This window comes from Haliotis cracherodii, unplaced genomic scaffold (assembly GCF_022045235.1).
Source record: "Haliotis cracherodii isolate W230 unplaced genomic scaffold, xgHalCrac1.p SCAF_3, whole genome shotgun sequence".
NCBI lineage: Eukaryota > Metazoa > Mollusca > Gastropoda > Lepetellida > Haliotidae > Haliotis > Haliotis cracherodii.
In genome coordinates this window covers 50,326,717-50,354,252 of record NW_027266286.1, presented here as the reverse complement: position 1 = coordinate 50,354,252, position 27,536 = coordinate 50,326,717, and the positions used below count along the sequence as shown (strand labels likewise).

Below are 27,536 nucleotides of genomic sequence, written 5' to 3'. Positions count from 1 at the left end.
ACAACATGATACTGCATCAATACCTCAGTCCACACCAAGTCCCCCTTCTGTACCACGTCCCTGGCTGGAATACAACATGATACTGTATCAATACCTCAGTCCACACCAAGTCCCCCTTCTGTACCACGTCCCTGGCTGGAATACAACATGATACTGCATCAATACAACATGATACTGCATCAATACCACAGTCCCCAGCCCACCAGGTCCCCCTTCTGTACCACGTCCCTGGCTGGAATACAACATGATACTGTATCAATACAACAGTCCCCACCAAGTCCCCCTTCTGTACCACGTCCCTGGCTGGAATACAACATGATACTGTATCAATACAACATGATACTGTATTAATACAACAGTCCCCAGCCAACCAGGTCCCCCTTCTGTACCACGTCCCTGGCTGGAATACAACATGAAACTGTATTAATACAACAGTCCCCAGCCAACCAGGTCCCCCTTCTGTACCACGTCCCTGGCTAGAATACAACATGATACTGTATTAATACAACAGTCCCCAGCCAAACCAGGTCCCCCTTCTGTACCACGTCCCTGGCTGGAATACAACATGATACTGCATCAATACAACATGATACTGCATTAATTCAACAGTCCCAAGTCCACCAGGTCCCCCTTCTGTACCACTTCCCTGGCTGGAATACAACATGATACTGTATTAATACCACAGTCCCCAGCCCACCAGGTCCCCCTTCTGTACCACGTCCCTGGCTGGAATACAACATGATACTGCATCAATACAACATGATACTGCATTAATACAACATGATACTGCATTAATACAACAGTCCAAGCCCACCAGGTCCCCCTTCTGTACCACGTCCCTGGCTGGAATACAACATGATACTGCATTAATACAACAGTCCCCAGCCCACCAGGTCCCCCTTCTGTACCACGTCCCTGGCTGGAATACAACATGATACTGCATCAATACCTCAGTCCACACCAGGTCCCCCTTCTGTACCACGTCCCTGGCTGGAATACAACATGATACTGTATCAATACAACAGTCCCCATCCAACAAAGGTCGCCTTCTGTACCCTTTCTGTCTGGAATACAACATGATATTATATTAACACATCCTTGTCTGGAATACAACATCATACTGTATCAATACATCCTTGGCTGGAATACAACATCATACTGTATCAATACATCCTTGGCTGGAATACAACATCATACTGTATCAATACAAGAGCCATACCTTCTCCTGTGGCCCAGAAGCGGAGGAAGTCCTGCTTGAAGTTGGACTGTGGCGGGGGATCGAAGGGACTCGCTGTCGACAAGGCCAGAGCTGGAGGAGGGGAGTCGTCGTCAAATTTGTCAATAATCTTGATTTCAAAATGATTGTACCCTGCAATAAATGGATAGTAGAGCTGTGTGATCATCTACACATAGGTCTGTTGTCATGCATATCATAATTGATGCATCATTGATTTCTCTTTTAAGAATATTGTAACAAAACAGCTTGTGTTCCATCTCACACTTGTAAACAAACTTGTGCAAACAGATCCATCAAAGGCTTACACATTTCCACGTTTCACAAATCTACCTCACAACGACAACTGTCGGAACTCCTAGTCCATAGTGTTGTTGCTAAACATGACAAAACTGTTTTGTAAAACTTGGCTCACATCCATTCTACAAGCAAACAATATCTGTATGTCACTTCTCCACCCTACCTCTATTGAGACTGTATGGAGCTTGGAGCGCAACCGGAGATATGTGATCCCGGACGTTCACCCGACAGGTAGCCTGGTCCACTTTGGAGCCGCTCGGCAAACACCAGTGGTCAGCATTGGTCTGGAACAAAATGAGACGGATGATGGTCTTCAACACCAGGACAACTGCATGGCCTATTGTCTAACAAATCAGCTGAAAACACTAAAAACACTGACATGCAGATTCATGTATGCTCACACTGAGAGAGTTACGTCACTTGACTGCCACCTTACACATTAGAGGAAGACTAAGCAACAAGTCTCTGTAGCCTACCTCTGAAATACTCAGAGAGCTCTCATAATACTAACAAGTATATGCCACAAACAGGTTAAGGAGTGCATCTGCATCATTCAGCTTCAGCCACTGGTCCAAAGCCAGAGTCTTAGTAAAACTATGTTTGGTTTAGTAAGCTCAGTTAACAATAGTCCATTTGACAACACTAACTCTACTGAAAAAGATGCTTAGAACTAGGGCTAGGACGGGTAACTTGGGTACTCGGGTCGGATGGGTACTGAGTAGGACCCGGGTACCCACAGGACTACCCAAACCCGTGGTTAGTCACATGATATATTGTTTAATGACAAAAATTATCTAATACTCTATGGTTACACTACAAGTCACTAATGTTCCCATTTCTCTCTGTCTATGCACCCATTCCTTCTGACTTGTATATGTTTGAATTAAGATAAAACTTCATGCAGTAAACGTCAGTGTATGCATGACCAGATCGTTTTATACATGCATCTAAATACATTTTGCGAGAGCAAACTTTTCCCAATCGGACCGTTTGTTCCCATCTCTTGAGACCTCCAGCGGGTACCCGGGTAGGGTCAGGTAATAGTGGGGTGGGTACCCGGGTAGGGTTGGGTAATAGTGGGGTGGGAACCCGGGTAGGGTCGGGTAATAGTGGGGTGGGTACCCGGGTAGGGTTGGGTAATAGTGGGGTGGGAACCCGGGTAGGGTCGGGTAATAGTGGGGTGGGTACCCGGGTAGGGTTGGGTAATAGTGGGGTGGGAACCCGGGTAGGGTCGGGTAATAGTGGGGTGGGTACCCGGGTAGGGTTGGGTAATAGTGGGGTGGGTACCTGGTGGGGTCAGGTAATAGTGGGGTGGGAACCCGGGTAGGGTCGGGTAATAGTGGGGTGGGTACCCGGGTAGGGTTGGGTAAATGTGGGGTGGGTACCCGGGTAGGGTTGGGTAAATGTGGGGTGGGTACCCGGGTAGGGTCGGGTAATAGTGGGGTGTGTACCCGGGTAGGGTTGGGTAAATGTGGGGTGGGAACCCGGGTAGGGTCGGGTAATAGTGGGGTGGGTACCCGGGTAGGGTTGGGTAAATGTGGGGTGGGTACCCGGGTAGGGTCGGGTAATAGTGGGGTGTGTACCCGGGTAGGGTCGGGTAATAGTGGGGTGGGACCCAGGTAGGGTCGGGTAATAGTGGGGTCGGTACCCGGGTAGGGTCGGGTAATAGTGGGGTGGGTACCTGGTGGGGTCGGGTAATAGTGGGGTGGGTACCCGGGTAGGGTCGGGTAATAGTGGGGTGTGTACCCGGGTAGGGTCGGGTAATAGTGGGGTGGGAACCCAGGTAGGGTCGGGTAATAGTGGGGTGGGTACCAGTGTAGGGTCGGGTAATAGTGGGGTGGGTACCCGGGTAGGGTCGGGTAATAGTGGGGTGGGTACCCGGGTAGGGTCAGGTAATAGGGGTGTGGGTACCCGGGTAAGGTCGTGTTACAGTGGGGTGGGAACCCGGGTAGGGTCGGGTAATAGTGGGGTCGGTACCCGGGTAGGGTCGGGTAATAGTGGGGTAGGTACCCGGGTAGGGTCGGGTAATAGGGGGGTGGGTACCTGGGTAGTAAATTTTTACAAACCTGTAGAGGTTATGAATTCTCTGATGAAATCCTCCTTGGGGCACTTATTGCATTTTCCTTGCTCAAGAAAATCTACATGACATAGTTGTAACCATTTTCCTTAATAAAAAATGTTACCACACAAAAAACTTCGTTTTTGTATGATATACGACCACCCTTACGGGGCCTCACCCCCAACGGCGCCTCACGCCAGGGGGAGCAACTCTCACCCAAATCACTTTCCATATGTCAAATGCTGACGGAATGTGGGGAGGTGGGTGGCCGTGCCCCAAGGAGGATTTCATCAGAGAATTCATAACCTCTACAGGTTTGTAAAATTCTCTTTCTGATTAAATCCTCCTTGGGGCACTTATTGCATCAAGACAGACTCCCAAAGATAATCTAGGAAGTGGCATCCGTCAGCAACAGGCGTAAATAAATGCATCGTATTTGATTATTCAACAGAATAAAATATTGAGTTCAATAAATGGAACCAACCTTATCGTGAGGCACCACCGTCGAAAGGCGGGGGCTAGAGACAGGGCGTGGTCGACCATATATTATGATAAAGCCTGTTTTTGCGGCTTGTCATAAGTTGAGAACTCGAAACACCTCCCACCCCCCCAACCCACTTTTTTTGAACAAGTGATATAGGGGCGTAGATCACGAGAGACCATAACCAGCGCTGAGCTAGGCCAGAGGGTACCTGAGGATCGAAGGAGCGCATGCGCAAAATACGAGTATTATCGAGTAGTAAGGACTGATATTTATCGACCGCAGAAGATAAAATCCGGACCATTACTGAGCAGTATAACCGGAGGACTGTCTAAAATCTCGAATGCTCAATCGGCTAGAGATTAGAACTTTGCCCCGTTCGGAGAACTGACTGACCAAACCGAGTACGCTCGCTAGAGTGTTTGTCGAGTTGGTAAGGTTTGATGAATCGTGCTCGGCTGGCTCCAAATAGCCGCAGAGCAGATCTGCTCAATGTGCAGAGCCGCAGCGTACGCTTTTGACGCAGCCACTGCTCTAACCTAATGAGCCTTCAACCTGGTAGGGGGGTCCCTGCCTGTAAGCGTATACGCTGTACAAATGGTTGAAACTACCGGGTATCCACCTCGAGATAAATTGTTTACTCGTAGGTGAGCCAACCTTCCTACCGCCGTAACAGCAAAATAGTTGGTTATCCTTACGGACACCAATATTTCTGCTGATATAGGCCTTGAGAGTCGTGTGGACATCCAAGACATGAGCATGTCTTGCAGTGGTCCCCGACGAGGAAGGCTGTGAAAGAGCAGGTAGCTCAATAGGAGCCGTTCACGTGGGAGCGTGTGCGACCCTTTGACGGTAAGAGTCCGGTAGTCGAAAACTGACTCTGTCCCGGTGATATTTATCGACCGCATGGAAGACAGTTATTTCGGGATCGGCTGACATAACACGAATGTCACCTACCCGTCTGCCGGACGTTACCACCACAAAGAACGCCGTCTCCCAGCTCAACAGCTGAAGAGAGAGAGACAACAGATCCCGAAAGGAAGGACCGGACAGCCAATCGAGAATGATTGACAAGTCCCAAGGGGGACTGATCCGCCGGACTGGCGGTCGGATCCTGTCCACACCTGCTAAAAAGCGCTGCACTAATGGGTGTGCACCCAGAAGTGCCCCGTCGACAGTGACGTGAAAAGCTGCGATAGCTGTAGAGTACCCCCGGACTGTTGATGCTGCCAGGCCGTCATCTAGTCGCGACTGGAGAAACTCAAGCACGGATACGAGATCTGCAGAAAAAAAGATCTGCAATCCCTCTATCGACACACCAGGGCGCATAGCAGGCCTATCTATCGTACTGAACGTTTGTCGAATCCCTCCGCGAAGCCAGTATTGTGTCTGCAACTCGTGCAGGAATACCGCTCTTCTGGAGGCGATTCCTGACAGTGGCCAAGCCACCCATTGAATCCTGGGATTCGGGTGGAGGGCCCCGTTCTGGGATAGGAGGTCCGGTCATAAAGGTAATATAACAGGAGGCTGAGCCAGAAACTTGAAACCCACTCTGCGCCGACTAAAGAGGTGCCCGCAGGCTGAGTGCTTAGCTGAGACAGGACCTCGGAAATCAGAGGTACTGGGGGGAATGCCCACAGAATTCTGTCCGTCCAATCTAGCTGGAAGGCGTCCGGTGCCACCGACCTCGGGTCGTGGACTCGGGAGCAGAACGTTGGTGTCTGGTGATTCATCCCAGACGCAAACAGATCCACCTGTAACGGCCTGTATAACAGGGAGAAAATCCCGAATATCCCCGGGTCGAGCCTCCACTCGTGAGGAGCGAGGATCTGGCGAGACAGAGCGTCCGTACGGACGTTGTCCACCCCCGGGAGATAAACAGGTAGCACCCTGATATCGTGAGAGTCGCACTATGGTAGGAATTGCCACGTCTTTCGTCGAAGCGACGGAGACGCCGTTCCCCCCTGCTTCCGGATGTAAGTCATCGCCGTTTGGTTGTCCATCTCTAGACGAACCACTTGGCCACGAAGCAGACCCGGGAAGCGTTGGAACACCAACCTGACCGCTCTCAGTTCTAGCACATTGATATGCAGTTTGATCTCCTGCTGGGACCATAGTCCCGAGGCAGTGTGATCATTCAGAACGCCTCCCCAGCCGGAGAGTGACGCGTCTGTTTGAACTGTGAGAGACGGAACGGGAGTGTCGAGGGGGATAGATTCCCGACCTCGGTCCACCACTGGAGGTGATCTTCCACCACTGGAGCACAGTCTCGAGATCTTCCGAGTTCGCCCAAAGTCGACAGAGTGCTTGTTGAATGGGACTCATTCTCAAGCGCCCCGCCAGACCAAATCCACTGTCGCCGCCATGTTGTCCAGTAACTGGAGCTATGTACGAGCAGTGTGACTTGCGCTTAAGGGATTTGATATCTTGTGACAGAGCTACACGTCCTCTCACCGTGTTGAAATTAGCCACTAGGAAGACTAGATTCTGAGTGGGGCTCAGATCTGACTTCTTGAGATTGACCATCCACCCTAGAGTGATCAGAATATCTATCACTTGTTGTGTAGCTATCTGACTCAGGGATTGCGATAGAGCTCTTAGTAACCAGTCGTCGAGGTACGGATGGCAGAACCGACCTTTTGACCTGGCCACTTGGGCGGGAATCAACATCAGCTTAATGAACACCCTCGGGGCCGTGGAGATTCCCGAATGGTAGAACCCTGAACTGATAACACCTCACGTCGAAAGAAAACCTCAGGTATTTCTTGAACTCGGGGTGTATTGGTATGTGGAGATAGGCGTATTTAAGTCTATTGACGTTAGCCATTCTCCTGTCTCGACAGGTGAGATCACTGTTTGGTGACTAGGAAACAAGTCGAGTAGAAGCCCTCGCTTTCCTGTCCCTCATAAGAAGTGCGTCGACCTCGGCACGGAGGAATTCCGCCTTCTCTCGGGTAGCAGGCACCGGAGTGTGCTTTATCCCGGAGAAGGGGAGGGGCGGATGATGTTTCCACCGAGGCAAATGGCCATCCCTTGAAATGGAAGGGGTCCGGGGATTGTGATGTAACTGTCTCCGATTCCTTCAGGAATAGAGCCAGTCGGCCGCCTACGGGGACATCCGGCTGTCGGCAGTGGACCCCGGCTGTCGGCAGTTCGATAACTTGCGACTGTGGGTTCACCCGGGGCTCTTCGGGCGCTAATGGGAACCCATTGTTCCGCGAAAAAGCTGTTGGCCTCGACCAGCTGCCTTGCCCCGGCCCGTGCCTCTCTTGCTCCTCCCGGCGCCCTTATACCTGAAGGAAGCGGCGGCTTCCAAGCAGGTGTGGACGTCTGACCCGTGCATTAGCGTAGGAGGGGACATTTGGAGAGGCCCGCTTACGAGGTTTTAACGCTTGGTACCTCCAACAAGGCCTTATGAGTCTTTGATGGAAGTATACAATTGAGCGGCCTCTCGGACCACCTGCTGAGCCCCAGGGAAGAGGGTGGCACCCTCTTATACGGCAAAGCAAGTAGGTCTTGGCGTGTGTAAGTCGAGTATTTAGATACCGACATCCACCGCCTGCGCATGCCCATAACAGCGCATATCATCTGCGAGGCACAGCTACGAATAGCGTCCCGCGTAAGATAACTGAACTTCCGTTAGTTGCGCCGCCAACTCCGAAGAGTCGGCCGGCCCCTCTCCCGCTAACTCCCTCTGTACAGCCGACAGATACGCGGAGTGTACGGACACACGGAGCTGTTGGCATGCATTATGATATTGCTCCTCGAAGCATATGTAAGCAGCCTTCAACTCTGCACCGCACGCGGGAAAGGGGGGGCAACCACCTGCCCTGCTTGACCTTAGTCAAGTTGGGTGTCTCCGACTCTGACATGGGCGCAGCCACCTGAGGCAGTACCTGGACAATCTTGTCCCGCACGTGCCTCTGCACCCGGCCCGAGGCCGAGTGCCAGTGCCGAGGTGCCGGAAGTTCAAGGGAACCCACCTGGCACCGGGCTAGGTATCCACTAGTGGAAGCCTTGGCCTCGGAAGAGGCGTCTGGCTCCGCTAGGGAAAATTGTGAGTCGGTAGTGCACGGGCCGGCGCCCGCCATCACTACGCTGGGGAGCGACCTCGAGCCAGAGCCGAAGCTCGGTCTCGGATCGTCCCTGAGACAAAGGGAACCAACCTGGCTCCGGGGTAGGTATCCACTAGTGGAAGCCTCGGCCTCGGAAGAGGCGTCTGGCTCCGCTAGGGAAAATTGTGCATCGGTTGTGCACGGGCCGGCGCCCGCCACCACTACGCTGGGGAGCGACCTCGAGCCGGAGCCGAAGCTTGGTCTCGGATCGTCCCCGAGACCAAGGGAACCCCCCTGGCTCCGGGCTACGAATCCACTAGTGAAAGCCTCGATCTCGGAAGAGGCGTCTGGCTCCGCTAGGGAAAATTGTGCGTCGGTAGTGCACGGGCCGGCGCCCGCCACCCCTCTGCTGGGGAGCGACCTCGAGCCAGAGCCGAAGCCCGGTCTAGGATCGTCCCCGAGATCAAGTGGCCTGCCTCGGCCAACGCCGGGCATAACACAGATCTCGAAGCCGCGTCCGGCGCCGACAACGGGGAAGGCTCAGCCCGTAGCTCCTGCCGGAGCCGAGACTTCACCTCCTCCATCATCGACGCCATCGGCGACTTAAGTAACGCAGAACAGTCTGCCAAAGACAGTGCAGGAGAGGGTGCAGTGCTTACTACGGGGACCCTCGAGCCTTCTCCCCCGGCCCCCGGAGAGGGAGCGGGGGAGACAATCTCGGCAGCTTTTTTACCCTTTTTAGATGCGGAGGGGGGATGTCTTAGTAGATCTGATATCTACCCCCGCCTTTAATAGACCTTTTTAAAGTGGAACAAGTCAACTTGTCTCTTTTTGGGGGTAAAGGCAATGTCCTCCGCCAGACATATTAGGTCTTAGAACAACCCGTACACAGTTTGAAGATCTTTGTAAACAAGACCGTAATTTCTGAAGTGGGCGGGAAGGGTATTAACGTGTATCAGTGCGATATAAAGATCGGAAAGATACGTGCATAAATTGTGAAACTAGAAGCAAAGGCGTAATGTAGAATGCGATTTGTAACGCGATACTAATGGCCAATGTCGTAGTATAATTATAACACCAAAGGGGCGTGTTACGCGCTAGGGTGTAAAACCCGTAAAAAAGGTAAGTGTAGTTTATAAATTAACACACCACCTTGGGTTTTGTAAAGGAAAAAATTGTAGACCAATGCTGTATGATATAACAAAACCCCAAGCCGTTTCTTAATGGCCTTGGTGTTACATGTATCAGCCCGTGGAACTACAATATGGACGCCATTACGGCCATTTGAATTCAAAGGTACCGTGCACGTGGCGTTAATTACAACTCTATAACTTCACAATGCGAGGTATTACGCCTTTGCAATGAAAGAAATGTACCATACATACAGTTTGGTCAGCCATGGTTCTTGTCGAACGATAGATTTCTCTTATTTTGTCTGGTGTGAAAAATCAACACGTCTGTCTCTTACAGATGACATAAGGAAAGTGATTTGGGTGAGAGTTGCTCCCCCTGGTGTGAGGCGCCGTTGGGGGTGAGGCCCCGTAAGGGTGGTCGTATATCATACAAAAACGAAGTTTTTTGTGTGGTAACATTTTTTATTAAGGAAAATGGTTACAACTATGTCATGTAGATTTTCTTGAGCAAGGAAAATGCAATAAGTGCCCCAAGGAGGATTTAATCAGAAAGAGAATTGGGGTCGTCCCAGCCCTACTTAGAACCATGTTTGGGCTAGTGCACTCAAACATGTTTGGCACAGACTGTATATACTTACTCACAGTCATAAGATAGCTATACATCTTCTGAGTAATTCACAATATTAAAAACAATTGATTAGAGACCTCACAGAAAGGATTAGAATTGACACATACAATTAGAATGATTACATACCACACCGAAGCTGGTGTTGGACAGGATCTGTGTCTGCCAGTAGACATGTATCTCCACGTCATAGCCGTTGCCGCACACAGCGATGGTGGGAAGGTGCTCCGACATCTCCCCCTCCGTGTAGTAGCGGGTGCCGATGGCACGTGAATTCTTACTGAACAGACACACAGACATCTCCTTGGCAAAAGATGATATTTCCATTGAAACAGTGTCTCCTGAAATAAAACAGTGTGAATCACATGCTAAAACTTGGCTGCAAATGTCTAAAAAAGCAACACATAATTTTTTCTGAAACTGAAATTTATCAGCAGAACATTGCAATTATTATGATGGGAGCCAACATGGCAGACTATCAAACATAAGATAATGTTAACACATAAACAAAATTGGGCTTCCAACATTACGGAAGACTTTATCTTGGGGAATGTTTAACAGATCAGCCTTACCACCTACCTTCACAGAACCTCTCCCCCGGCATGTTGCCCTGGTTCTTCTCATTTGCATACAGTCGTCCATCCCGCGACACCCAGCCCACAGATTCCGCACACTTCCCAGGCAGTTTCTTCAGAGGGAAACTAGACCCCGCCACACCGAAGGATACAACTGAGTCCTCATCTGAAAACAGTCAGCTCACCCTCAAACTAAAGAATAAGTGTCCTCTTTCTCAATATCTCATTCTCAATCCATCCACAAAAATAGTTGCTGATAAAATCAGACACAGACAAGACTTACTGAGTCTACTGTTAATATACAACTATATGGCAGAGATATGTTGGCGTCTCCTAATTTCCAACTCCTGTTGACTGTATTGAGACAGATGTACATTTATATATATCAGACTAGACTTATTGAGTCTCCATGTTGACCATGTTGAGACAGGCATACATCTAGATATGAGAGACTAGACTTACTGAGTCTCCTAATCTCCAGCACGAAGCTCCTGTTGACAGTGTTGAGATAGACATACATCTAGATATAAGAGACTAGACTAACTGAGTCTCCTAATCTCCAGCACGAAGCTCCTGTTGACAGTGTTGAGATAGACATACATCTAGATATAAGAGACTAGACTAACTGAGTCTCCTAATCACCAGCACGTAGCTCCTGTTGACGGTGTTGAGACAGACATACATCTAGAAATAAGAGACTAGACTTACTGAGTCTCCTAATCTCCAGCACGTAGCTCCTGTTGACGGTGTTGAGACAGACATACATCTAGAAATAAGAGACTAGACTTACTGAGTCTCCTAATCTCCAGAACATAGCTCCTGTTGACGGTGTTGAAGGGTTTCTGCAGCTGTATGACGTGGATGCCCTTCTCCTCAGCTGGCAGACGCAGCTGACTGTACTTCTCCATGTTCAAAACCTGGAGAGCATCCGACTTACGAAACATGGACAAGATGATCTCTGAAAACATATTTAAGATAACAACTTATGTGCTGAAAGTGAGTTGGTTTGGTTTATTGTCATTTCAACAGCATGTTAGCAATTTCACGGCAGCTTAGTGTGGTAAAAGAGCCCAAACTGACATCAGGCCATAGGTCACACACACAACCTACTTTGTGAAATCCACGAGCAAGGCTATTAATCATGGAGATTATGGAATTCAAGCAATGGATCTGGAAAGAGGAATTCAAAACCCTAAGATGGAATATTTATCAGTGCCCGTATGGACAAAGAGAACTTAGTGCTAACAACTGATTGTAAGTCTATGCTCACGTTCAATCACTTTGTGTAAATGGGCCACATCAGTATATGCCTTTGATCACAGGTTCATGGTCTGTGAAGGATCTTAAAGACATCCATGTATTGTGACTACTATTTTGTGAAATAGTTGGTGTGTAGACCAGAGATGCAGAGTCACGGTCACCTGATAACCCATACCCTTTCAGGTGTCACTATAGGTTGTGTCATAACTGACTCACCTGAACTGATTGCAGCGGATGCCAGGGTCCGCTTGGCTTCTTCCATGAGTCGGAGAAATGCTTCATCCAACTTGTCATTTACAGACGGCATGGGGTTGGACTCCACATCCACTGTAACTTTAGATGCTGGAACACGGAAGATACTGTAAATCTTGAAATCAATGTGTCTCCATATTAGTATGACTGCTGACCCCTTGCCAGAAATGTGACTCAGAATCAATGAGACTCCCCCACCCCATCCCCAGTGGAATGATACGTATCCTTACCTTATCAAACAGAAAATAGTGCCGCTTATTAGCACTGAGTAGACCACTTCCGTAATAACAATAAACAGTGTTTTCTAAAAAACAACTCACAGTTTATATGTTTATTCTGTTGACTGGCATTAAGGAAGTTCAAAGGCAATAAAATAATTGAACCAACAACAGTTCACTGATTGGAGTGGTGAATGATGCTTTGTTTGACACAAGTGGGTAAAACTCTTGACCCCAGCAGTGATAAGTCACTGGATGTCTATAGTGTAACTCCTTTTCTTTAAATGACATTGTTATGTACTTGTTACAACTGCTGCTCAATAAACTGTATTTGTGTATATATTCAAGTTGGTATTTCCGCTATCCAAAGTGTGCAGTGAAGCCGTCTTATTGTTGATAGTTATTTTGGAGACATAAGCGGAAGTTTCATTAATGCGAACAAAGACTACTTGCAGTTTTTGCATTTAATTCAGACTCGCGATAATTTCAAGATTTACTGTATGTTATCACACAACTTGTAGTATCAAGTAACTGGAGGTGTCTCTAAGTTTCAAAGCTACAGATTTTCTTGGCGGAAATAAATCAACAGAAGAATAAAAGGGGAGGGATTTGAAGGGTGTTACAATTCACGAATCATGTGCTTACAAACTAGGAAATTAGACCCGTGAAGATCTGGGTTAGAACAGGTCTTCAGCAACCCATGCTTGCCCTAAAAGGTGATTACCGGTATGCTTGTCGAAAGAGGCAACTAACTGAATCGGGTCGTCAGGGTCGCTGACATGGTATCCTACCCCAATTGTGTGAATCGATGCTCATGATATTAATCACTGGATTGTCTGGTCCAGACTCGATTATTTACAGACCGTCATATAGCTGGAATATTGCTAAGTGCGGCGTTAAATAAAAAACAAACAAACAAGGACATCAAGTCAGTGATGGGAACCATATGGATTGGATGTAAAATAGTTTGTTTTGGATTGATACTGTGGCTGATTAGCTATGTGTCTCGCAGTAATAGATCAAAGCTTAAAAAAAAATGTGTTCAGCAAGTAGGCGGCTGTTGTCTATAAAATTACTGCTGGCATTCCTAAAGTTCAAATGACACCCCAGAATATGAGTTTGTAAGGGTCTGAACATGATAGTAGCGACTGAGGTCAGGGACTGGTTCAGTATACATAATTTACATATATATATCTATTGTGTTAGTAAGGGCATATATCTATGTGTGATGTTCAGGCAACTACCGTTGTGAGGCTCAAATGTCAGTATTTGATGAGGCATTTGATGGATGGTTGAGTATGGTAATAAATCACATCAACTGTCTATTCTACATGAAAGTAACAATTGTTTAGGTCATACATAATGAAACCAGATTCATTCCCAAAAAATACAAACTGTCAGAAGTCTTTGCTTGTATAGAATACCCATGTTGAAGCAAGTTACCTTCTCTATACAGGACAACAACAGGGTAGAACCCGCCCGCAGGCTGCAACATCATCTGGTAATGACCGATCCTGGTATCCATGGAGACATAGCACAACACTAGCTGTTCTGCCCTGCAGTCAAAGCCAGGCAGGTCTCGTGTGAGGGGGTTGTAGTGAACGCCCCATCCGATGTGCTGTCCCACCATCACCTTACAGTCTGGGGTGGATACAGGGAAAACAACATTCATCAGGTTCTGTAGCTTACCGAACTTCAGCATACTTAAAAAAGATAATGAAAAATCAAACGATGGACAAAAGTTTAAAGTTTCCAATATCGTCATCACTTTAGGTGATCTCAACTGTTGACATCTATGAAGTGAATTAAATACAGTAGTCGTTGCCAAATTTAAGGCTTTTCAAGAGATTTTATTGAATAATTTTCAAGCCTATGCATATTTGGAATCTCTAAGGTCTTGGTGAGAGTTGGCATTCCCTGGTGGTCCCCCATCCAAGTGCTCTCCATTTCAGGTGAAATGGTGTTAAAGTCGCGTTCAAGATTATTGTACTAATACAGCGACATGCATTTGCATGTGCATGTATGCGCGTGTTCGTGTGTGAGAGTGGCTGCTTGTACTAGTCCAGACTGATGCCGATTTTATAGTGCTAGCCTACCCAGATACCATGCTGCAGTTTAACATGAATACTGCACTCAGACACAGTATACTGACTCCAAGCCGATAAGTCCTTGTTTTAGCCCCTTTAAGCCGAGCGCCAGGCAAGGTAACAACAAGATCCATCTTTTAACGTCTAACGGTATGTAAGGATAAGAATTTATGGATGAACAACTTCTTTATTACAATTAAGAGCGACGTTTCGGTGTAGGTTCTAACACCGTTATCAAGCAAGTAACGGTGATAACGGTGTTAGAACCTACACCGAAATGTCGCTCTTAATTGTAATAAAGAAGTTGTTCATCCATAAATTCTTATCCTTACTTAGTACTCCAACTTCTAAATGCCTATCAAAGAAGTCTAATGGTATGACACAGCGTGGGATCAAATCCCTTACCTCCTGCTCAACCACAGAGGTGGGTCTATTCTGCATATCGGCAGCTATTGGGACTACAAAGTAATCAAACCTAGTTTCCCAAGAGAACAACCTATGACCTGTGGTAACTCTTCACCTGAACAGACAGCCACATGTACTCACTTTTGCCGTTAGCCTGCCACATGAGGAAGTCAGACGAGAGGGAGCAGATGGGGGTGGGTTTCAGGGGGCTACACGTGGCCAGCGTGATCCCCGGCCCCCGCCCCTCACGGGTCGTCTCCTGGACAATCACCTCAAAATGCTGTTGACCTGACAACAAATGATATCATTGACAAATTACCAAATTGTTACATTTTTCAAATGCAATCTAACAACGATAACTAATCTCTCATCAGACACCTTTTCATTCATGATTGCCACTGCAATGTTAGCCACCAATATCAGCCTGACAGTACTTTTATCATGCCTTTATCTACTAGTCTCTCAAATATTGACATGACAATAACAAGGATACTGAGAGTTCACTGACAGATAATAAGACATACAGGGATGTCTTCCAGTACAGGATGTAACAAGGGTCATGGAGCTCATGTTTGGCAAAAGAGTTACCGGTACTGCAGACACTGATAGATCGTCATTCATTTCCAGCGTGGACTTCGTAGTATTTTATTAATTTTTGTTGTTGTTTAATGCCGCACTCAGCAATATTCCAGCTATATGACGGCGGTCTGTAAAATAATCGTGTCTGGACCAGACAATCCAGTGATTGACATCATGAGCATCGATCCACGCAATTTAGATCGATGACATGTATCAACCAAGTCAGCGAGCCTGACCCCCTGATCCCGTTAGTCGCCTTTTACGACAAGCATAGTCGCCTTTTACGGCAAGTATGGGCTGCTGAAGACCTATTCTACCCCGGAATCTTCATGGGTCGGACATCGTAGTAAGAACAGTAACGCAGGGTAAGTTAAACATAAACATGTTATTGGACAAGAAATATCCTCCATATCATTATGTGACACCAAACCCCCAGCCTACCTGTTCTTAGTGGTCGTGGACTCTGGATGATGTTTGGCTCTCCAGCATCCTTGCCAACAACAAACATGTTGTTTACAATGCTGTACTGAACAATGCTCGGTCGGATCCAGTGAAGCATGTTGGTCTGAAAACATTGTTAACATTTTGTACCCATGAGACATGTACCATCTCACACTAGTGAAGGAATTCATCTCAGTATATAAAGTGCACAAAGTGATCTTAGAGCTACGACTATTGTAAGCCTATGCTAAAATATGGCAGTTACAATCATCTTAGCGCTAAGATCGCTTTGTGCAAGTGGGCCCTGTAATATCACATTGGTCATAACAAGGTTATTTCAAGCACGATGTCTATGGGAATAACTAGCTTCTGAGATAGCATATATCTTGGGTCCATTAATTTTTTTTTTTATATGAACTGTATAACTGAATTACCAGCACAATAATTATTTGCATTGAAAAATAGAGACTGAATTGTAAATTTTCAGTCATTAGAGGGGCGCTTGTAAAGATTACGTACAGATTGTTCTAGAAGTTGGTTTGGGGCACTTACTAGGGGCGCTTAATATGTACGGTAATACAACAAAAGGTGTTTCCATTGTTACACGATGTTAACTGTGAATACAAAACACCTGCACTTTCTAGGGTTCAAGTTTACAGCATGGAGCACAGGTAAGTTGAGAACAGCTGTATCACCTCCGTGAACTCTGGAACACCCACAACAGTCTCCGGCCACATGAGACCCAGGTCTATTGGTCCGTTCTCTAGTGCAATGGTGGGCAAGAAGTGACTGTGATTAGTCTCAAACAAATACCTGTTGAATGTAAAAGTTGATGAAAAAACCCACATTAACTAAAACATTTTAAATTTTACATCACATTGAATATTTATAAACTTATCCTAACACTATGCATTCTTCCTTCTTTTTTCGATCCCATGTTTGGAAACGTGCCTGAACAAGGTTTCCAGCTTCTAAAAAGTAATCACCCGAAACACATCCTAGTATCACCATGGTCACCATCCAGGCAAATGAGTCATGCACTGTAATCCCTGCCACATCACTCTCTTCGTCAGAGCAAACAGGCTAGAGGAGCTGTGATGTGGTGATGGTCATAAAGCAAGTTAGATAGGATAAGTATATAAATATACAATTTAATGTAAAATTTACAATTTCTTAAACTTATCCTATATCATGCATTTATCCCATGGTTGGATGGTGGGGTGCAGATGGCCGAGTGTAGAAAACTACAACTGTGAGACAGACATGAGGAAGCTGATACTAAACAGGAAGATACAGGTAAATACAATAATCTATAACACTGGCTAGTGTCATATAGACAAGAATACGTGAGCAGGAACACGCCATGAAGGGTTATATGACCCCAATACATTAGTCTGACGTACCAGCATGAAATCAGGTATAACATGAGGTACATGTTTTACATCATTACATGCATGACCTCATAGCTGTAAAGAACATGCAATCATGCAGCATACAACTCAAAATTGATCACGAAGGGGTCTCCAGCGAAACGATTCTACAAGACAGACCACACCACTTTCTCCCACAGACAAAAGTGTTAGCCAGCTTGGCTTCTTTTTAAACACTTCATCAAAACTATCAATTACTCCCGCGGCAATGAAGCATGCAGAGACGAGAAGAGGAACAATCGACAATATCCACAAGAGGATCCAAATATCATAATACAATAAGATGGACGTCGACTTGGTGGAGCCTACTTGTCGTGGGTAGCGTCCATGCGAGACCGATTTGTAAAACTTTCTTGAGAAGGTTGATACCGTCAGAAGCAAGTGTCGTTGATGCTTGTTAGCGGTAGATGACAAACTTGTACGATCGATCAGGGGCGAGGTTTGAGTAATAACTGTCGATTTGGGAGCGACTGTGTCCTAGGATGAAGTGGTGGGTTTGATGATGACTGTAACAACATGTGAAAGTGCAGAGGACAAGGAATCATTGGCAGTTGACAATCAGGAGGCTCTAGGAATGTCAACGGCAGGTGGGAATGTCGTCAGTGAGGAAGCTGTCGGATACCCAGTTTTTGGAGCTGAGTGCCGTCAAGTTCTTGTCTTGCACTTGGCAAATAAATCCACACACCTCCTTCACTTGACAAAACAGAGAGAACTGTATAGCAGACGAACAAAATGGCATCCCAAGTTCCAAAGAGATAAGTTGTCAAAAGGCGAGAAACAGATCATGCTCCCTCCTTCATCGATAGCGAGTGACGTCAATGACATCACCTTGAAAAAAGATGAGGGAGGTACAGTAACAATGGTGAGCCTGTCGCTATGGTTTCTAGTTCGATGATAGTGGAGAATTCATCAATGAAGCCTTGAAATGCTGATCCACCGAACGACAATAGCGAAGACTGGTTAGAAATCCAGGTGGAGAAATGTACTGTTTACTGACGAGTCCCGTTTCCTACTCACACGTGCTGATGGGTGCGCACGTGTCTACAGACGTCGGGGTGAACGTTACGCCCCCAACTGTGTGCAGCAGGTTGTCCGATTTGGCATCTGTGGGACGAGTTGGATCGACGCGTTCGCAGAAGGAATCCACTGCCCCAAACACTTCTGGCGCTTCTTGATGCACTTCAGCATGAATGGCAGCACATCCAACTGCGTGTTACTGACAACTTGATTGCATCTATGGGTCGTTGGTGTCAAGCGGTGATTGATGCACGTGGTGGGCTCAACTGATACGGACATTTTCTGTACCCCTGTGACATCAACTGTATCATGTACTTGTGTCTGTCTAGGTGACACGATTAATGTTTTGAACATTGTGTACATTGATCTTCAAACAGTGTTTCAATTATGGTTTCTGTGTCCTATTTTGAAACAATCACATTATATTACATTTTGAAAGTCAGTGTCAAGTTTCTTTTTTTGAAGAATATATTTATTAAAAAAACATGTCTACACAGCATGGCAATGAAAAAGAGAATGTTGTGGCAGGGGTAGTCATGTGATCTCGTCGTGTAGGTCGGTATGCACAGGACTACTGTGCATGACCCATTTGCTTGGGTGGTGACCATGGTGATGCTGGTATGTGTTAAGAAGATAGAAAACTTGTACAAGCACGATGCCATCTAGGATCAAAAGAAGAAGGGAGATATGCAAAGTGTGAGATAGGATAAGTTTAAAATTGTACATTTATCACATTATACGTATCAATAAACTACTAAAATGACATATACATTCTCAGATTATATACTACAGGTTCAACAACACAGGGTTCAATGTATTAAGACATCATATCATATGAGCTAGAAAATTATATGTATCATGATACACAATGTATCATGAAACCTTTTTTGACACTACAGTCGTGCCTCATTTATACGGACACTTGCGTCATTTCACAATTCGTCCGTATAAACGAATTTCCGTATAACTTAAACCAGCTTCTTACTGGAAGAGTTACTTCCTTTCAACTCATGACAGATGACAGAACAAACAGATACATCCACTCAACCTTTATTCATTCACGTTTCAAAAAGTCTGTCATGGAAGTTTGAACTTGACCACATTTTGAGGTTTGAATTTTAAACAATAATTCCAAATTGTCCAGATCGCCTGTGTTCTCGTAATAGGTAGTCAAGGTCTCTATACAAGCACGAACTTCCTTGTGGTGTTTTGCTACACGGGATCGTGATAAGTCATTTGAATTTTCCGGGAGATTTAGCCACTTCTGTTTGTCTTTTAAAATGTCACCAATTGTCAATTTTCCTATGGTATGCCCAAATTCAGTGCCATAATGCTTACTGATGGTTTCTTAACTTGCTGACGGGTGTTTTTCCTTAAACAGACAAATTTCCCTTTTTTCGCGTGCTGTAACTGCGTGTCGCTTACGTTTCGCAGGTTGACAGGCCATACTTACACAACTTTGACCTCTGACCTCCACAGACGCCATATTTATCGAAGGGGATTACATGTACAATAAACAAGCTCGTCTCAAACGTAACTCAGTGTCACTTGGTTAATTGACTTCTCACGAATCAAAGGATTACCATCAGCGGAAGGATTACCACCAGCGGAAGTGTATTGTCCGGATAAGTGAGACAATTTTGTGTGCATTTCAGTGTTTTGTGTATGAAAATGACCGTCCGGTTCTGGAAACTGAATTTCCGTATATACGAGTAAATTTATATAGTAATTATTTCGTTTTGAATGAAATTGTCTGGGAACCGAGGTTTCCGGATATCTGAAGTCCGTATAAGCGGGGCAAGACTGTATTTACAAAACAACATCCTGCTCGTTCTTAGTCTTATATGGAAACATTATAAATGCGGTAAGAGCTTCTGCGAACCATCATATATATATAAATTTTCTTGACTTTGATGCTGAACATTGCTTACCGTGTGGCAACTGGTTGTCCATTCTTTAGAAACGTTACTGTTGACATGGTTGAGCCAAAGTACGTCACCAGCACTCCAAACTCATCACCTAGACACAGAACATACATCATATACACTGTAAACATTGCTTTCATTTTTCTTTAATGTATCATTTTATACCAACCTTACGAGGACATGTACTGCAAAATGAATATAACTTTTTTCTCAATGTTTTTCTTTGGATTTAATGAAACTGTTTTAGAATTTGTTTCTCACCAATGCCAAACTTTTCTCCATCTGTGTTAGCCGTGCCATTATGGGATGTATAGCACTTTCCTGTGTCGCTATGGTAACCCACAGAGTTGTTCCAGTTGCCCGGATGAGCATCATCCTCGATGTCTGGACCAGCAATGCCCAGGGTGATCTTGCTGTTCTGAGCTGAAATATGAGTTGGGGAAGATTAGAAATGTAGAAAGTCTACCAGTGTACGATGTGTCAAGATCCTGTACAAGACTCAAGCTTCAGACTAGTGGCTAAAGTCATTGACTGAAGATCAATTGCACAAAATGGATGATAACTTCATCTCTATTAGAAATGTAACTAAAAATGATCAATTCAACACATCCATGAAACATATCAGTTGTTTCTGTCATTTTGATAATTTTTTTATGGTTTCTATCATGTAGATCCCCAGCGAGGCGAACTTACCGATGCCTCTGATTTGTGCAAAGAAGCATGGCTGCTGTGGTGTGAGGGGTTTCAGGTACTGAAGAAAGTTGCATGTCTCCGAGTACTGCTTCAACTGCACGCTACTGATGCTGCCTGGCCTGGGTGCAGTGTGGTCAAACACAACATCACCCGCGCAGCGGAACAACGACGTCATTGAGGACACTTATCCTGGAAAAGATCATCATCACACTCTCACATATTCAGTCTATAAATTTATATAAAAATGAATAATAAAACACTTTTTTCTTCCTTAACCTACTGGCTAGCGACCAGTTATCACCGAGAACCAACCCCTTCTCATAGCATGCACACAATAACATCTCACAAAATACACAAAAGTGACACATATAAAAAAACACACTATGTAAGCTCAAATACAACTTCAGAAAAGACATGTGAATAGTGTCACGTGATTTCTCAGAATAAACAGAATTTCAACGACACGAAGATGCACATTTAGTTCTGTCATTGCTTACCATCTGTCGGTCATTTCTTCCCCAAAACACAATTCTAAAACCTAATTTTGCTATATATATATCACGAAATCCATAGTATATAGTGTATGGATAAGCACGTGTAGATCGAATATGGGGGATATTGGTTTACGTCAGTGCCAGACAACAAATTAATTATAATAAATAAAATAATTTGAGTGTGACACCAGAGATAACAATAAATACATAACTAAATATACAATGTTTAACTGAAGTGGTGCGTGTGATCACGTGGCACATGCTGTTTAAACGATTGCGATAACTGGTACAGTTAGTCAACGGTAAAGTTCTATTTCAACTGTTTTGATTCCCTCTCGTCGCATTATAACAGAAATCTCCTCAAACAATTTTCCCTGACAAAAAGAAGGGTATTTGCTCATACATAACTAAATATACAATGTTTAACTGAAGTGGTGCGTGTGATCACGTGGCACATGCTGTTTAAACGATTGCGATAACTGGTACAGTTAGTCAACGGTAAAGTTCTATTTCAACTGTTTTGATTCCCTCTCGTCGCATTATAACAGAAATCTCCTCAAACAATTTTCCCTGACAAAAAGAAGGGTATTTGCTCATACATAACTAAATATACAATGTTTAACTGAAGTGGTGCGTGTGATCACGTGGCACATGCTGTTTAAACGATTGCGATAACTGGTACAGTTAGTCAACGGTAAAGTTCTATTTCAACTGTTTTGATTCCCTCTCGTCGCATTATAACAGAAATCTCCTCAAACAATTTTCCCTGACAAAAAGAAGGGTATTTGCTCATACATAACTAAATATACAATGTTTAACTGAAGTGGTGCGTGTGATCACGTGGCACATGCTGTTTAAACGATTGCGATAACTGGTACAGTTAGTCAACGGTAAAGTTCTATTTCAACTGTTTTGATTCCCTCTCGTCGCATTATAACAGAAATCTCCTCAAACAATTTTCCCTGACAAAAAGAAGGGTATTTGCTCATACATAACTAAATATACAATGTATACCTGAAGTGGTGCGTGTGATCACGTGGCACATGCTGTTTAAACGATTGCGATAACTGGTACAGTTAGTCAACGGTAAAGTTCTATTTCAACTGTTTTGATTCCCTCTCGTCGCATTATAACAGAAATCTCCTCAAACAATTTTCCCTGACAAAAAGAAGGGTATTTGCTCATACATAACTAAATATACAATGTTTAACTGAAGTGGTGCGTGTGATCACGTGGCACATGCTGTTTAAACGATTGCGATAACTGGTACAGTTAGTCAACGGTAAAGTTCTATTTCAACTGTTTTGATTCCCTCTCGTCGCATTATAACAGAAATCTCCTCAAACAATTTTCCCTGACAAAAAGAAGGGTATTTGCTCATACATAACTAAATATACAATGTTTAACTGAAGTGGTGCGTGTGATCACGTGGCACATGCTGTTTAAACGATTGCGATAACTGGTACAGTTAGTCAACGGTAAAGTTCTATTTCAACTGTTTTGATTCCCTCTCGTCGCATTATAACAGAAATCTCCTCAAACAATTTTCCCTGACAAAAAGAAGGGTATTTGCTCATACATAACTAAATATACAATGTTTAACTGAAGTGGTGCGTGTGATCACGTGGCACATGCTGTTTAAACGATTGCGATAACTGGTACAGTTAGTCAACGGTAAAGTTCTATTTCAACTGTTTTGATTCCCTCTCGTCGCATTATAACAGAAATCTCCTCAAACAATTTTCCCTGACAAAAAGAAGGGTATTTGCTCATAGTTTCACAAAAATCAAAGTTCTTGGTACAGTGCACTTTATACATGGAATATATGTCAGAAATAACACGAAATCAATGGCGATAACTGGTCACTAGCCAGTATAATTAGTGCCCACACATAATACCACAAGTATATAGTACCCCAAATTACACAGACATTATATATTCTAGTTGCAATTGCATTCACTAGCAGACACGTATTGACATATCCCTCTATACATTCTATCATACAGATACCTACCGCTGTATATAAATATTTATACCGACAATACTGGCAGTATGATCCCAAACAAGGTTTAACTCTGAAGACGGTTTTCCAGTGTTTGATTTTTTTTCACACTGGGACCATTATTCACCAACAAATGATTCGATGACAAATGTCCCAACATATTGAAATTGTGCACATTTCTCCTTCCATGTAGTCTTGTAATGTCACTGTCAGTAAACATAAACGAACACGATACTTACCTCCCCTGCTCCAGCCTCCTTATCAGTAAATAATATACTGCTTCATTTTTTATCATTTCTTAAAACTAGCTACTCACAATTCTACTAACACTGGCAATCCCCTGTCATCGCTAAACCTTGTTTTGTGTGTAATATGTATGTTTGAAGAGCAACACAACGTAGAATTTATTCGTCATAGGGGGTTGTTTCGTTGCTACAACAAGTGCACGCGAGAGCTGTTCAAAGGGAAGTAATCCTGGGTTTAGGCGTTCGTTATCAATTTTCATATGAAGTCATCGGATGCGGTTCAAGTCGCGATATAATATCTCCATTTTATTTGTCAATTTACCTTTGAAACGCACATTCCAGCGACATGTACTGTGATTTTTAAACATATCTATATTAAAAATTTCACTTCCTTTCTTAAATGCACCACACATACACAACCATTACCTAAATTCGTGGATCGCAGTAATTATCGTGCTATCTCGTAAATTAAGTCTCGTATGACGTCACTAGCGGTACTTTTGATGAACACACACTGCCACGCCTTTCTGACAAAAATGTATCGAATCGCTGCATTACACGTGAGTACAGAAAAATCAAATGTCCAACACTGAGATAAATGGCCCCAGACAACTAATACCAACTTTTATATTTACAAAACATCAAATAAAGTATACACCGTGAGCACCGCCCTTCTCACATCTCGTCGTCTGCTTGTCTTGATGTCAATAAAGATCACGTGACTAATGGTTCCTTAGAAGTAAAAAACAATGAAGTTGCAGTTCATAAATCCGCATTAAACTTCTCAGAGAAACACTAAAAGGCAAGATCGATGTTGACACTGTCAAGACAGGTGCGACTCCATTTTTTTAATGCGGAGCAAGAAACTAGACTTGTTGACCATGTGACATACATGACATCCATCAGATACGGATATATACCAGGAAAGAGGTTATCCAATTAGGGTCCAACTTTGCTTGTCAGTTGGGAAAACGTGACCTGGCCCATCCATTATCTGTGAAGTGGGTATATGGTCTGTTGGAGCGCCGGCCATAGTTGAAAGTTAGGAGCAGCGAATGATAGTTTTCAATCGAACTTTCATCAGCCAAAACTACATCATAGAAATTAAGTTCTACAGGATTGGTGTTTTCGTTTGCTGAATGGCTTTTACAGTTCAAATGCAGGGCTAGTCGCATTAATTTCATGATCTATTTTATAGGCAATCGGTCTACAGTTACCTTAATTTGGTGACTAATTTCATGATTTACAGTATTCATGAAGAACATTTAATGAAGGATCAACCACATGCTGGAGTGGAGGGAATTGGGAGCAGAGAGATGCTAAATACCTTATAATATAATTTATCAATTAAGAGGACATAAAACTGAATAATATTTGCTGTTTACATATCAAAGTTTGCTAAATTGTTAAAAAATATTTCAAGCCACAGCAAGGCTACTCATGCTCAAACATGCTAGGCAAAATAGTGTTGAGGCAGAAGACGACATCTTCAACATTTAAAGCAGCAGCAGCAGCAGCATACTCGTCGAGAGAGTCCCGAACATAGTTCGTATGCCGCGTTGGTTCCCCACGCAAGGTCAAAGACCTCAGTCACTGTCGAGGGTAACCCTGTTTTTTTTTTAAATAGTGAGACTCGGGTCGTGGCAATTTATACCTAAGATATATTTAATACCCGTTGTGTATTTAGATCGGATCTGTTGTATGTTAAAACTAATTAGTTTATTAATCATTGTAGCTAACTTGCTTGTATTTGCCTGCTAGACGTATGTCACGCTATGGGAGTTCAATGTGTAATACTTACCTAAAGCCATAAAGTTTTTGCTGGGTTATTTCCGTCTAGTGTAATAAATATAAATCCTTAAACTTGAATGCAACCGGCCTGTCTATTAATTCATACCAGAGACCATATAATAATTTTATTATATGGTCTCTGTTCATATATCGACTTTCACTTGTGTATTTATGTTCGCTTGTAACCCTTTGGACAATAACGCGCCTCGAGGGGTGAGGCGTACTCTAGCATAGGCGACGTAATCTTAGCTAACCACCACGACACCATCTGCTATGATGACTTCTGAATTTTGTCATCAAAGTCAAGTGGACAGTCTCCCAAATCTGGACATTTTCCAAAACTACTAAATTTTATCTTGAAATTAAAAAAAAACATCTGAAAATCAGACGGGGAATTGTTTACATCTTAAATGTGCCTATATTACGTATACACAGTTTCTTCCTTGAGTGACACTCTAACGTTGAACTCCATATACTAACTTTGAATTAGGCTAACTATAATCATATGCAGTATATGTAGTATATTTCACAGTACACAATAAATGTTACATGTGAATCGCCTCTCCTCGTAACTAGTGCGTACATGCCCAACGTAGAAGAAACCTACGAAGGTCAGATTGTGACAACACAAATGCAAGCTATCACCTCCTTGTTCACAAGATAACACTACATTCAAACTGTTTCGATCTAAACAACTGTGTTCAATGTGTCGTGCAAGGTAATTTTCTTTTTTAAAAATCAGGCCCACAGGTTTTTAAAATAAAAAGCTGGTCTCTGCTCCATGTCACTGACGGTTTGGAGGCACAGGAATACGGTCTACACACGTCCTGGAACATCAGGTCAAGTCCTTAATGGGGAAGGCTCGATGATTATTTTGGGGTGTATCTCCCACAATTGCAACCTGAACCAAGTCACCACACAAGGCAACATCACAGGTAATCAGTTCATCCAAGATGTCTTGGAACCAGTTGTTGTACCCCATTTCGACAACCACCCACTTGAGGCAAGACCAATGTTATGGATTATAACGCCAGACCCATCGTTCCCGGGAAGTGACAGCCGACCTTCATAACAATAATGTGACGGCTTTGCCTTGGCCCGCCATGAGTCCAGATCTGAACCCGCTGGAGCATATTTGGGACATATACTACTCAAAAGAAGTTAAGGATCACCTGATTCTTTCATATTACAATAGTTAATCTATTATGCCATGACAGATTAACATTACCAATATGAAAGAATCGGGTGATCCTTAACTTCTTTTGAGTAGTATATTTGGGCGTCGTATACAGGCACTGGATCCTTCTGTACAGAATCTGTGTGACTTGGAGTCAGTTTGGCATCAGCACTGGCTGCAGTTGACCCTTGTGACGTGTGACTGGAGGGGTGAGATGCAGGATGTAGGTCGTCATACGGTCACGTGGTGGTGGTTGTGCTACAATATCGAAATTGAAATGTAACCTCTGCTGACAATGTCGGTGTTTTTGTATTGTCATATGTTTGTTCTTACAGATCGCATTCGTTTTTCCGAGCCTATGTTGTCAGTAATTAAACGCCAGTACTTGTTTCATTAGTCATTGAAAGATTTCTTTGGAGGCTTATCAGTGTCTTTCCCAGTTCTACCTTGGTGGAACATAGGAAGATAATTCTCTATTAATGACAACAGTCTTGTATGTTTTCCATCACTGAAGCTGCAATGATTGACAAGAGTCCTTTCTCTGTGACACTGACCTCACCACCAGGTTGTCAGGATGAAGCAGTTGACAGGGATACCTGGGACTACACATTATTATATCAATTACATATACTCAACCGCAAAAGAAACGCAAGTTGTACATAAAATGCGGATAACGTTAATGCCATCAAATATATTTAGATACTATTAACAAATGATGATAGAGAAAACATTTGATAACAAATGGGCGTTGATTGTTTGATGACAACCATAGGTGTTTTTTTAAACATCCTTCCAGTTCCTAAGGTGTATATGGCTGCCTTGCTCCCGAAGACGTCTCCCAATCTCGTCCAAGACATGCTAGGTTGGCGCTATGTTCGGTGACAAAGACGACAAGACATTACAGGAATGTTATTCACTCTGAGGAAGTCCATAGAGGCACGTGCTGTATGGGGACGAGCGTTGTCCTGATGAAAGACCTGGAGTTGAGGTTACAAGAACAAAGAAAATCATCCCTGTACACGACATTAGTCACACGCTGACGGAACACGTATGGAGGG

At 44.2% G+C, this 27,536-nt stretch overlaps 1 protein-coding gene across 1 annotated transcript in view; it reads right to left on the bottom strand.

Annotated features, from left to right (window-relative positions):
* The window catches only part of LOC139474719 (uncharacterized), a 28,381-nt gene extending 4,741 nt beyond the window's left edge, over positions 1 to 23,640 (bottom strand). Inside the window, exons 1-14 of the mRNA XM_071257823.1 lie at positions 23,582 to 23,640; positions 20,770 to 20,958; positions 20,338 to 20,499; positions 20,083 to 20,170; positions 16,400 to 16,517; positions 15,705 to 15,828; positions 14,826 to 14,972; positions 13,636 to 13,833; positions 11,939 to 12,064; positions 11,253 to 11,420; positions 10,467 to 10,628; positions 10,017 to 10,228; positions 1,698 to 1,818; positions 1,220 to 1,369 (exon numbers count right to left, since the gene is read on the bottom strand). Coding sequence (XP_071113924.1) covers positions 1,220 to 1,369; positions 1,698 to 1,818; positions 10,017 to 10,228; positions 10,467 to 10,628; positions 11,253 to 11,420; positions 11,939 to 12,064; positions 13,636 to 13,833; positions 14,826 to 14,972; positions 15,705 to 15,828; positions 16,400 to 16,517; positions 20,083 to 20,170; positions 20,338 to 20,499; positions 20,770 to 20,944 — 1,951 coding nt within the window. The 5' untranslated portion in view covers positions 20,945 to 20,958; positions 23,582 to 23,640. The remainder of the gene's footprint in view (positions 1 to 1,219; positions 1,370 to 1,697; positions 1,819 to 10,016; positions 10,229 to 10,466; positions 10,629 to 11,252; positions 11,421 to 11,938; positions 12,065 to 13,635; positions 13,834 to 14,825; positions 14,973 to 15,704; positions 15,829 to 16,399; positions 16,518 to 20,082; positions 20,171 to 20,337; positions 20,500 to 20,769; positions 20,959 to 23,581) is intronic.
* Positions 23,641 to 27,536: the final 3,896 nt, after the last annotated feature.